Source organism: Lepidothrix coronata, unplaced genomic scaffold (genome assembly GCF_001604755.1).
Source record: "Lepidothrix coronata isolate B3197 unplaced genomic scaffold, Lepidothrix_coronata-1.0 Scaffold41, whole genome shotgun sequence".
Classification (NCBI taxonomy): Eukaryota; Metazoa; Chordata; class Aves; order Passeriformes; family Pipridae; genus Lepidothrix; species Lepidothrix coronata.
Genome location: NW_016690221.1, coordinates 6,010,985 through 6,022,850, shown reverse-complemented (window position 1 = coordinate 6,022,850; position 11,866 = coordinate 6,010,985). Strand labels below are relative to the sequence as shown.

The 11,866-nt window shown below is 44.9% G+C and overlaps 2 protein-coding genes across 2 annotated transcripts in view; one reads left to right on the top strand and one right to left on the bottom strand.

The window, feature by feature from the left end:
* Positions 1-329, bottom strand: part of PDXDC1 (pyridoxal dependent decarboxylase domain containing 1) — a 28,197-nt gene extending 27,868 nt beyond the window's left edge. Inside the window, exon 1 of the mRNA XM_017813496.1 lies at positions 255-329. Within this exon, the coding sequence (XP_017668985.1) occupies positions 255-275 (21 nt within the window). The 5' untranslated portion in view covers positions 276-329. The remainder of the gene's footprint in view (positions 1-254) is intronic.
* A 1,855-nt stretch (positions 330-2,184) lies between these two features.
* Positions 2,185-10,023, top strand: MPV17L (MPV17 mitochondrial inner membrane protein like). Its single transcript, XM_017813498.1, has 4 exons — positions 2,185-2,574; positions 4,343-4,413; positions 5,647-5,676; positions 5,843-10,023. The coding sequence occupies exons 1-4, from the start codon at positions 2,265-2,267 to the stop codon at positions 6,029-6,031; spliced, it is 600 nt and encodes a 199-aa protein (XP_017668987.1). The 5' UTR covers positions 2,185-2,264; the 3' UTR covers positions 6,032-10,023.
* The last annotated feature ends 1,843 nt before the right edge of the window (positions 10,024-11,866 follow it).

The following is an 11,866-nucleotide window of genomic DNA, read 5'->3' as shown; positions in this document are numbered from 1 at the left end:
CCATTTTTTTTTTTTTTTTTTTTTAAGAAAACACAAACCCCGCTCCCAAAGCATTTCCTGGTAGTTATCCCTTGTTCCCGATCCGGGACACGGATGCTGGTCACACCCGCGGCTGGGGGGGGGCAGCACACCCGGGGGGGCTCTGGGAGGCGAAGCCGCCTTAGCGCCGGGGCAGCACCGAGCCCCAGACCCCTCCCCGCGGCTGCGGCCCCACCGCAGTCCCGTCCCGTCCCGTCCCGTCCCCGCGCTCAGACCTTCTCCAGCGGCCCGTCCATGTCGGCGGGCCCGCCCCGGCCCGGCGCGGCCGCTCCACGCTGGCAGCGCTGACGGGGCCGCGCGGGGCGGGCCGCGCTCGCGCGCTCACCTGCGCCCGGGCACCGCCCCCCGCCGCGCGCACCACCGCGCCGCACGGGAGAGGGGGGACAGAGGGGCGGCCACGCTGAGCGCGGCGCGAGGGGACCGGGGAGAGCGCGGCCACTCCCCCCCCGGGCCGCCTGGTGGAACAGTCCCGGGGAGGTGACAGGTGGTGGCGCATGCGCAGGGAGCGCGGCGCGCGCGGCCGTGTCCCCGGCCGGGGAGCGGGGCTGGGACCGGAGCGTTGTGCTGCGGGTTCGAGTCCCCGCCGTGCTGGGTCGTGGCCGCCCGGACCCCGGGATAGCTCTGCGGGCCTCCAGCCTTCGTGAACCTCTCGGCTGTCACCACGCTGTCGCCTGCGGTGGCACCAGACCTTGCCTTTGCGGGAACGCTGCACACCCCAGCGGAGAGCGCGCACCTGCCCGCGGGTTCTGTCACGGGCAGCCCCCGAAGACACAAACCGGGGGTTTTACTGGGCTTTATCTCTGATTTTCCAAGCTGGAGTTAATTTCCGTGCATATCCCTCTTCTGTTTAGCGCCGTTGATATTATTCAGTAGCACCACTTGCAGATGGTGTTGGTGTTGTTTCCCGCAGGGATGTACCGGGATGAGGAGCTGGAAAGGGCAGTTCGTGGGCCCAGGCCCTGGCACGGCGTGTCCGCCGAGCGCTGGGCAGCGCGCTCAGCACTGTCATGAAAGGTATTTCAATCTACAGACCGTCCACGCCTATTTATAGTCATCCATGGGAGATTTCGTGACAGTTTCAAACGCATAGCTCCAGGTCACAGAGCGAACTACCGCCTCCAGCCTCGAGATGGTTCCCTTGGTCAAGTCTGAGCCCGTGGCCAGGACCGAGGGGAAACTCCCGGCTGCGCTCCTCGTTTTCTGTGGCCAAGGGCTGCCTTGCAGGACTGGAGCCACTCTCAGTGTCAGCTCTTTTACATGGATTTCAGATCCGCTTTGTGGCACTGGTTCTGTGTGCACAAAGCTGTGTACCCAAGTCTCTTCTATAACCAAACATCACTTCTGACTTTCTCCTCAGTTTCTCTCAAGAGCAGAGGGCAAAGTGGAGGAACCCCACGGGCTGCTGCTGCTGCTGCTCAGCAGGTGTGTATGGGCCCTGCTCAGCAGGGTAGCAGAAACCAAAGTGCAAAGACACCAGAAAAATTGAAAAAAAAGCCATAACCTACTCATGTAACCAAGCAGCAAGGAGATAATTAAAAAATAAGCAAACAGTGCCTAGTTTACACTTGTCTGTCAGTGGGAGGTTGTAGCGAGGTGGGTATCAATCTCTTCTCCCAGCAAAAAGCAGTAGGACAGGAGGGCACAGTCTTAAGCTGCACCAGGAAAGGTTAAGGTTGGACATTTGGAAGAAGTTCTTTACAGAGAGAGTGATCAGACACTGGAATGGGCTGCCCAAGGAGGTGGTGGAGTAACCATCCCTGGAGGTATTTAGGAAGAGACTGGATGTGGCACTTAGTCCCATGGTCTAGTACACAAGGTGGTGTTGGGTCAAAGGTTGGACTCGATGATCTCAGAGGTGTTTACCAACCTAATCGATTCTGTGAGTTACAGCAATACTGCACAGTGACTCCATGGTGCTACTTCGACCAAAGCCCAGGAAACACAGTAACCTACATCTTGGGAATGAGTATATGGTCACTTCAGAAACAAGCCCACGAACCCAGTGACCAGCGGGTGATCACCCACAGGAGCCCGGCGTGGCCGTCGGGAGCCGGCCCTCCCTGTTAGGGGAGGATCCCTGAGCGGGGAGCGCCGCGGGGATGGCGAGGGCGGCGGCGGGGCCGGAGCGGCGGCGGGCGGGCCCGTGAAGGAGGAGAAGGAGGAGGAGGAGGAGGAGGAGGAAGAGGAGGAAGAAGAAGAAGAAGAGACGGAAGAGGCGGTGGGCGATGGCTGGGGCGCTGCTCCGCGGGGTGCGGCGTTTCCCCTGGCTCTGCAACGTGCTGCTCTACGGGGGGCTGTTCGCGGCGGGGGACGCGGCGCAGCAGCTGCTGCGGCGGCGGGGGGGACACCCGCCCGACTGGGCACAGACGCGGCGAGTGGCGCTGGTGGCCCTCGCCTTCCACGGCAACTTCAGCTACGTGTGGCTGCGGGCGCTGGAGCGGGCGCTGCCCGGCCGCCGCCCGCCCGCCGTGCTCGGCAAGGTGCTCTGCGACCAGCTCCTGGGAGCGCCCGTCGCCGTGCTCGCCTTCTACACGGGTGAGTGCGGCCGTGCCGGGGGTGTCCATCGCAGAACCCCGCGGGATCGTCCTGGGGAGCGGGGCTTTGCCCCAGTAGGACGGCGTGGTTGGGTACCCCCCTCCCGCGGCCCCAGGAGGCCGGTGCGGGGTGCGCGGTCCCTGGGCGGGGATGGATGCGCTCGGAGCTGGGGACGCGGTTGGGGACCCGAGGATGCTGAGCCGCCCGTGGCACTCCAGAGCTTTAGATGAGGCGGTGCTGGGCCGAAGGGGAGTCCTGCCATGGGCTCGGTTGGGCCTGTAGCTTTTAACTAGCGACAATTGTACCACCCATGCCTGCTTGAATTGCTCTGCTCTGCTATGTTCTCGACATTATTTCCAAACCATCTCCAACTCATTTCCAAAACACAACTGTAAATGTCAGGAAATACTATAGTTCAGCAAATAAACTGTACCAGCTTCTGCTGTGAGAGTATATAGAAATACAGCATGCTACTGATGGATAATCTCAAAAGCTAAGTAAGAAGAGGCTTTAAAAAAGACTAGTATCAATTTCAAAAATAAACATGAGGGAATAAGAAAAGAGGTGAGACTAGTGTAATTAAGTGCTCTCATTTGACTTCATGTGGAAGAAGAGCAAGACAGGCCCTCATTTTGTCTGGTATTGGGAGATCTGCATTCTACGACCCCATCAGAGAAATCATTCAGTTTGTGAGTGAAGAGAAATGAAGCAAAGAAAGAAGTCAAACGCCAGATCCTTACTCTCAAAATCTTATCTGTCTGTGTCAGAGCCTGAGCAGAGAATTGCCCAAGGGCCAGAAGGATCTGAAGGGCCACAAAAAAGATGATAAAAATCCCTAACTCGGGTAGCAGTAAAATAATGGATCCATTGAGAGATACTGATAACCCCACGGCATGCAAATACCTAAAGGGATCCCTCAGTTGGACTGAGCAGCTTTGGGTCTCTGCTTATACACGAATGTGTAGCTTTTGATTTTGGACTGACTTGTTGGAAGCACGTTGTCTAATACCTTTTCCGAATATAGGTCACGACTTCCAGTTGAGGTGGGTGGTCTTTGAAGAGCTGCTACACCTTTTAGAAGGATTTAGTCTTCATTTGATATCTGAAGATTCCCTTTGTATGAAGTATCAGTTAAAGAGTTCAAAATAATAAACCCTTTAAACAGTATTTCATGTAATGGGAATTCACTCCTTTGATTTATTTCTGGTTTGTATGTATCTGCTATGTCATTTCAAGTCATATTGCTTTTCTGTTGGTCCTGGGTGTAACAATGGGAGCCTGTTGTGAGTTTGTGCTTTCCTAGAACCAAGAAGAGTTTGGATCAGAGTGATCAAAATTAAACAAAAAAAATTAGGTACCCTTTTCCGCTGACTTCAACTGGTCTGTAGGCACCTGAACTCCTTCCAGAGTCTGAGCCTCTTCTGGCAATTCAACAGTGTGCACAATGCCTTATTCTCTCTCTCATGAGTGTGAAAGGTACTTTCATTCTCTCTGTTCCCCCACCATATCATGCATGATGTGGCAGAGGAACAGATATGCTACAGTATATCCCAGCTGATCTGTGGTGTCAGTGCTGACAGTCAAGTCAATAGGTGAGGAGTTATAAGGTAGCACTATCAGGTAACCGGAATGTTTTTCTTTGTAATGGTACCAGCTTTTCTTTCAAAGCTATTGTAATATATTCTGAGGAGGGTTTAGTGTGTCATTGAAAAAAATGAACATTTCATTTTTGCATTATTTCTGATTGTTGTAAATATTTTACCACTAGGTATGAGCATCCTTCAGAGGAAAGAGGACATCTTTTCAGACTGTAAAAAGAAATTTTGGAACACGTATAAGGTGAGGCAAGTAATTTGCTTATCTGACAGCTAAGGAAAAAAATGGATAAAATATTTAAAATATTCCTTCCTCCAACACTGTTTTTTCCTCCTTTCTCTCACTCCACTATTTGATTATGTGTAGAAAGTTTAAGTACCAGCAGTCATGTGAAGTAAGGGCAGTCTGGAGCAGGCACTGCTGCCAGATGGGTGAAATTATGCCATTTAAACAATGTCCAGTGTTTATATACATAACCCTTGCACCCAGCTCTGTTTGAATGACAGCCCTACAATACAACACCGATTCAGGTTGTACTACCTTTTGTCTTAAGAAGAACCCCCACACCAGTGTTTAGTTAGGAATAGTACTGACAACGCTTACATGCACACCTGTTAAATCATTAGTTATAGAGACATCTTTAGGAATCATTTTTAGCCTGTACTTTTCAGTGACAATCTTCTCACTCTCAGAAGCACAACCCCTTGTTTTAAGAAGACTTTGTTATAAGCAGCTGGCTTTGATTTGCATTTCTGCATACACAAGAAAAAATTATCTGTGCTACCTCAGAGCTGAGCAAGCTAAGAATGTTAAAGATTTCTCAGATGCAAGAGGAATTAATTGAGAGATCAGCACCAAATAATGTAATAGAAGGAGAAAATGTGATGCAATGTGAATTTATCTTCATATTCTGGAACTATATAGGTAGGATAGAAAAGGATTATTTTTATTCCTCTGGAGGATGATTCTAAAAGCAGTGCCCACTATATCCTATCAAAACATAAGGTTTCTATTGACCTGATGTTCTGTGAGTAAATTATCCATTGATTTTTCTAAATATGCCTTTCATGTATGAGTAAGTAGAAGGAGCATTGCAAGTGTGAAATAAATAGTGTTCAGTGGTATTTTTCATTAATGGCTGAAACAAATGTTCACACATTTAAACATTTGTTCACCCATCTGGTAAATGTGCATATTGTGTCTGGTGTCAGCTGACTGTGAAGACTTAACTGTGCTTAGAGTTTTGTATTTAAAATGAGCTAGAATATTGTGTTTGAAAAACTCACAGCATAGAGGCTCATGAAGATGATTAGAAATTTAATATGGCAACCTTGAGTTAAGCAACTTCATTTGCAATTAAACAGCTTTCATTAACTTTCCTCAAATACGTGTCAGTCATCACTAAATGTGGTAAGAAAAAATGAGTCGTTGCAGTTGAAATCCGTAAGAATAACAAATTATTCATTTTCATTTCAGACAGGACTGATGTACTGGCCTTTTGTGCAGGTGAGTTCTCAAGGTGACTCCGTGGCCATTCCTTCCCATAAAAGCCAATCCCTCGCAGCCACAGTGTATCTGACCCTGGGAGAAGTCAGTGGAGTTGGGGGGTGTGTAGGTGCAGGACCTAACGATGCCTGGGGCACTAACTGAGCTCTCTCTCCTTCCAACACAGCTCTCAAACTTCATTTTGATCCCTGTTCACCTGAGAACAGCTTACACTGGGCTCTGTGGCTTTGTCTGGGCTTCCTTCATTTGCTTTTCCCAACAGAGTGGAGATGGCACAGCAAAGTCAGCATTTATGTGGCTCCAAGGAGAGAAGGTCAATGCAGATGAAGAACCATCAGAGAAAAAAGAACTTTAATTCTGAACACATTCTAAATTGCTGAACTGGGTTTATGGAAGTTGGTAAATCACAGTGCAGCCTCACTGCTGTGTTTAAAATAAACAGTTATCTCAGCATTTGGTGGTTAGTATAAGCAGTGGAACAGTTTGTCTTTGTGCCTGTTTATTTTTCATAAAAGAGGCCAGTTGTATATTGACATTTAATTATTTTCACGCTGTCATCCCATCTCATCTGGGAACAACTGACTTGCAGGGCAATGTAAGCATTTGCACATCATGTCAGACTGCCTCACTGGGGAGAAATATTAACTGTAATTTAATTTTCAAGCAACTTGTAATTGCTAGAAAAAGGGGAATAGAACATTAAATCATCAGTTGTCGGACTTGACAATTGTTATCAATGCAAGGTTGCTTTTGCAGAACAAAATTTAATGGATTCCATATCTAAAAAATGGCATTGAATCTGTTTTATTGAGTGAAAATGAAAGTGCTGTGTTTGTAGGGCCCACTTTTCTATGGGGCCAACTTGTTTTATTCTACACGAATATTTATATAGCAAATGAATTATTTCATAGAATGTACAAACCTGAACTATATTTCTACATGTTTTATCTCAACTGTGAGAATAAAGGTAACTAACTTTGGTCAGAGATAACTAACTTTTGGGCTGGATGCTGCATATTGACCCTTGGGGGAAGCATCAGTCATGAGCAGCTCCTACAGGATGGAACCTGACTAAGCCTTGCAGTGAGCTTTTGTTCTGTGTGCCAACAACTGCTTCCTTTGCCCCCAAGGGTCAAAGTATAGAAGTTTTGAAGGTATAGGAGTATAGAAGTATGTGGGAGTCTTGACTCCTCCACTCTTCTCAACTGTTTCATTATACTGAAGATATAATTAAGATTTTGAAGAGAAAGAGCATGGGAAGGAAGGTAACATGAATGCCAGAATTCATGTCAAAACAATCCAGCTTTATATAAGGAACTTTCATTTCTTCCTCAAATGGCTTTTAAACATTCCTACTCATAAAAGACCCTGGGTAACCATACATAGAAGACTAGGAGAAGGTGAAAATTAATTAGAGATCTGCTTTGTCAGCTTGAGGATCAGGTCTGGATACGGGTATTTTTTCAATGTGCTTATGTATCTCAGAACAGGAACTGTGCAAATTTCTGTGATTGCAGGAAGCTGAAATCAGGCCAGTAAAGGAGCCCTTGGTATATTAGAGTGGGATTTTATGCCTTGAAGTTACTAAATTGTAAGCTTGAAACAGTATCTGATTTAATGCATCTGATTGTAAAGAGAGGACTCAACCCTCTGTTACAATAATGATAAACCCGTTGGAGGAAGGTTTCAATTCCTCAGGCTTGTCTAAGCAGTGTCCCAAAGCCTGCTTAGGCTATAAATATACATTCCTTTGGCCAGCAGCTGTACTACTTAATATATTTCTAACAATTATTTGTCACTGTAGGAGCCCAATGCTGCTTAGCTGAGACAGGGAAAGGGATCATGCAAGCACTGCCTCATCTATGCAGTAAAATCAGCTTGTTTAGTATAACCCTGTGGTCAAGAGTGATGCAAAGTACCCATATGGCCTTGACTACAGGACTGCAGCAGTGGGAGAAGGGCAGATGGCAGGGGGCTGCTTCTGCACTCTGTTTTGCTGGCAGACAAGTGGAGGACCTCTCAGGATAGAAAAGTCACTGCAATTCCATCTTCAGCTGCACAGGCAGATGTGGAAGAGCACACCTGCCTGCAAGCTTAAGGTGGAATTAATTTTACTTGACTTTTGACACCTGTAGTCTGGACATTTCAATTTGGCTGATCAGGTTGAGCTCTGTACGAGGAATTGGGCACTTCAAGCATCTGTGTCTTTCTGTCTGTAACACAGAGGCTCCTACAACTGGCTGCTGTGTCAGCAGCTTCATGGTAGATGCTTACATTTGGTGAGTTGGATTCCCCTGCTGGGTGTTGCTGCATGAATCCCATGGTGTGAATTGAGCAGTCCTGATGCTGGACATCCCGGTAGGAGCAGGAATCCACAGAGGAGCTAACAGCATTTTATCTGTCTATTTAAAAAATGAGTGAACAGATGTTTCAGACAGCTATAGCTGTTAAATTGTTTTTGTGCATATAAAGTCCTCAGTATAAAGAAGCAATTTCAGTAGTGGTTTTTTTTCTGTTGATATTTTTAGGGTCAGACTAGTATTTTGAACTCTGTTCTATTCAGTAAGAGTTGAAAGTTTTGGTTAAGGTGTGCTAATTAAGTATTTAATTTTTTTTTAATGGATGCTGTTTATTTTCACTTCTGCTGGTGCCTTAAGTGTTTAATAGAATTCACTTGGAGAAGGAAACTGGAAAATAATGACATTACAAGGAGAGTGAAATGGCGTTGATTTGCTGTAAGGAGTGTGTGATGTTCTTCTGAAACTAAGAGCAAAAAATCCTGCTTTGTGGGTATAACTGGTAAAACCTAATCCCCAGGTGAATCAAGATTTTATAACTGTTCTCGTGATCTGTATAATTCTGATGTCTTTTTCATCAGAACTGATGAATGGGAAGATCCATCTTTTATTTTAAATGGCTTAAGAGCTTATGCAAGCTGTGCTTTATTGCTGTTTGCTTTTGTGCTGCCAGCTTTTTGCTTGGGAATTTGAGCTAAATCCTGCTTTGTCTTCAAGTTTCTCTGGCTGTGGGCTTCAGGATTTCCCTCCATATACTTGAAGTACATCTCTCTCCATATACTTGAAGTACACTCCTTTCATGTAATGGAAGCCTGTGGCTCTTATATTTCAGGAGACTTTAAATCCTGCAAAATCCTTTTATTTCCTCCATTTCTCTTGTTGACAGTTAAGTAACCCAAGTCCCTTTTCACATTAAAAAAATTTTTTTTTTCTTTTAATTATGAGCACTGATTGGTCTTACAAACTTTTCAGACCCACATAATGCAAAACAATGAAGCTGTGTTGGGCCAAATTCTCAGTGTGCACCTTAATGCACCTTCTAAAGATTTTCTTCCTGTCAGTTTAGTCTGAGGGCCTAATCCCTTGGTTGTTAGAGGTTTCATTATTTCTTGGCACTTTTTTGGTTTAGAAGATTAATTTCACAGAATAACAGAATGGCTGAGGTTGGAAAGGACCTGTGGATGCCCAGGCCAGGTAATCTAGTCCAACCCTATTTGATACATATGTAAACTTGTGTTTTCTTCTAGTAATTCAGTAATTTCTTGAGGGGGGGGAAGATGGGTGAGACTTGTCCTGATGTCTCTCTGCCACCCTTTCAAACAGTTATACAGGCTTTATGACTATTTCAAGGAATTGCACTGATCTTACTGCCAGCTGAACATGCAGATTCCCATAACCAGGAGGATGAACAGAATTATACATCACATGGGTGCTCAGGAAGGAGGGAGCACACTGCCAGTACCTATAGGCCTGCAGTCACGTAATATTTTTATGTTGTGGATCCTCTGTAAGAGCAAATGGGATGAGAAGACTTTTATATCAGGCTCAGTCCCAGCTTCATGTAATTCTGGATGGCTGTGGAGATGTAGAGTCTGGATTTGATAAAATGAGAATTTCAAAATGTATTTTTCTACTGCAAATCTTTTATGCAAATGAACCTTCTGTGCTTACTAGTATGTTAAATACATCCTTCTGGGCTTGGAAAATTCACCAGAAGGCCTCTGTCTTTTTCACACCAGAAGCGACCACCCAGTACCAGCATAAAATAACCAGTTTCATACTGCAGCAAAGGTGAAACTGCCTGCAGTTTGTTACCATATCTGATGTGTTAAGTTCTCTGTATAGCACAACCTTTGAAATCTATGCAGCCTCAGCCTTCCAATTCTCTGCTGTAAGTGCCAATGCTTCCTGCTCGTGCTGCTGCCTCTACTGCTACTGCCAATCCAGTGAGATGTGCAAGAAATACTTGAATTTTACTGAAGTAATGAATTTCAAGTTGACTGAAATTGTCTGTGTTTTTGCAAAGGCTTAATAAACATTAAATGCTCTTCTTTGGCTCTGTCTGTCTTTAACTAGTATGTGTATAAACAGATACAAGCCAGATCTTATATAAAGTTTTTGTGGGATCTTCATGAACTACATGCAGCAAAAGCTCAATTCGAAGTCATAGGCCCTAACACAGCAGCAGAGTATAAAATAAGCTGGGAATATTCACTCCCTTTAAAGGTTAGTTACATACATTGTCATCTGCCACTTCTGAGCAAATTTAGAATAGAACTCCCGTCTTCAAAACCTTATGCTGAAGCTGGTGGACTTAATTTCTTTTTTATTAAAAAGAGGTAAAATCATGATGTAATTATATGTTTAGATGATTAATATATTTTCAGAAGGAACTGATGAATTCAGGTAGGAAAAAGATGTAAAAAACTTTTAAAGAGGACAGAGGTTAGCAATGGGGTCCTTACTGAGGGACTTCACTCAGTGTAGTTTGTGTGGGATATTCTTGGGAAGGAAATGGTTCAGAAGATTTGAGGCTGAAGGAAGTAATGTATTCCACAACTGGAAGAAAGACACCACCTCCATTCCCTGCTGCAACTTCTTTTATATTTAGAATGAGGAGGAAGCTTTATGGAACCATTTCAAGTTGAAAAATTCTGTTTCATAGACTTCATGGCCAACAGGGAGAAAAAAGATCATTCAGTCTGAATCCTTGCATAATGCAAAGCAAAGAGTTCTTCCTGAATCAAACCAGTGATGTCAAGTCTCATGCCATCTTTTAGAAACATATCCAAGGACTTCAAGTAACAGAGGATCTTCTGCATCTCTAAGAAATTATTTATGTATTTTTATGAAATTTCATTATATATCTAAATCAATTTAGCCTTAACATTATAATAAGATGTTACTCCCTTTCTGACAAGATTTAAAGGCTTAGCAGGCAAAGCCTTCTGTATGCATATAGTGGTAAACAAAGGTTTTATTTATTCCTTGGAAAAACTATAATAGCTTTAGCTCTGTTAGCCCTATGCTAAATCATTCTTCGAGCTCATTTGTGAACCCTTTTTTGCTGTGCAATTTCTAATTCTAAATGTAGACAGTAACACTGTATTAATCCCAGTGACTGTTTCACATATGTCTCAGATAATATTTTTTCTATTTCTGCTTAATATTTCTGTGCTCAAACAGCCAAGGACTGTATGTGCTCTCTTCATTTCGAAGTTGCACTGAGAATTCACATGCAATTGCCAGTCCACGATGATCAAAGTTACTGTAATCCATTTTAAACAAGAACACAGAATGCGGATAACGTGTTGCATACATTTTTCAGCATCATCAACCCTAACCAGCACTGCCTTCCCTTTTTTTTTTGCAGTTTATTACTTCATGTGGTAGTGGCCAAAAGTCTTGCACCTTCTATCCATATAGAAAACCAGACTTCAGTGCAGAGGATATAGGAAATTATATCATTCCCCTCTGTGCAACACTAGTATCAATTACACATTTTGTGCTGACAGAAGCCTCAGGACCGGAAGAGCCTAATGAGGTGTGAAGTATGATCTGAACAGACACTGTCAAGGACAGCTCTGCTGTAGCAGGGGGTACCTGAGAGAACTTCAGAAACTGAATAATGGGTGGGTTTGTTCGCTATGTGCAGGGGAAGCCTGTTGTGAAGTGGGGCTGTAAAACAACAGGGTAAAAGTGACAGCAGGTCAGACTCTGCACACACTGTGGGTTTTGTAAGTGATATCATGTGGGACGCTTGTGCAAATGCTCCCTCTGCCAGGAGAAGACCTTAAATAGGGGATATTGATGCAGTCACCTTTTTCTATTTTATGCTATCAAGACCAATAAAATCAAAGAGACACCAAGAGTGCATGGATATATAGCCTAGT

Coding starts and splice junctions, on each gene's coding strand:
- MPV17L (XM_017813498.1), top strand. CDS start 2,265: ATGGCTGGGGCGCTGCTCCGCGGGGTGCGGCGTTTCCCCTGGCTCTGC. Junction 4,414..5,646: donor AATTTTGGAACACGTATAAG/GTGAGGCAAGTA, acceptor TTTTCATTTCAG/ACAGGACTGATGTACTGGCC. Junction 5,677..5,842: donor TGTACTGGCCTTTTGTGCAG/GTGAGTTCTCAA, acceptor CTTCCAACACAG/CTCTCAAACTTCATTTTGAT.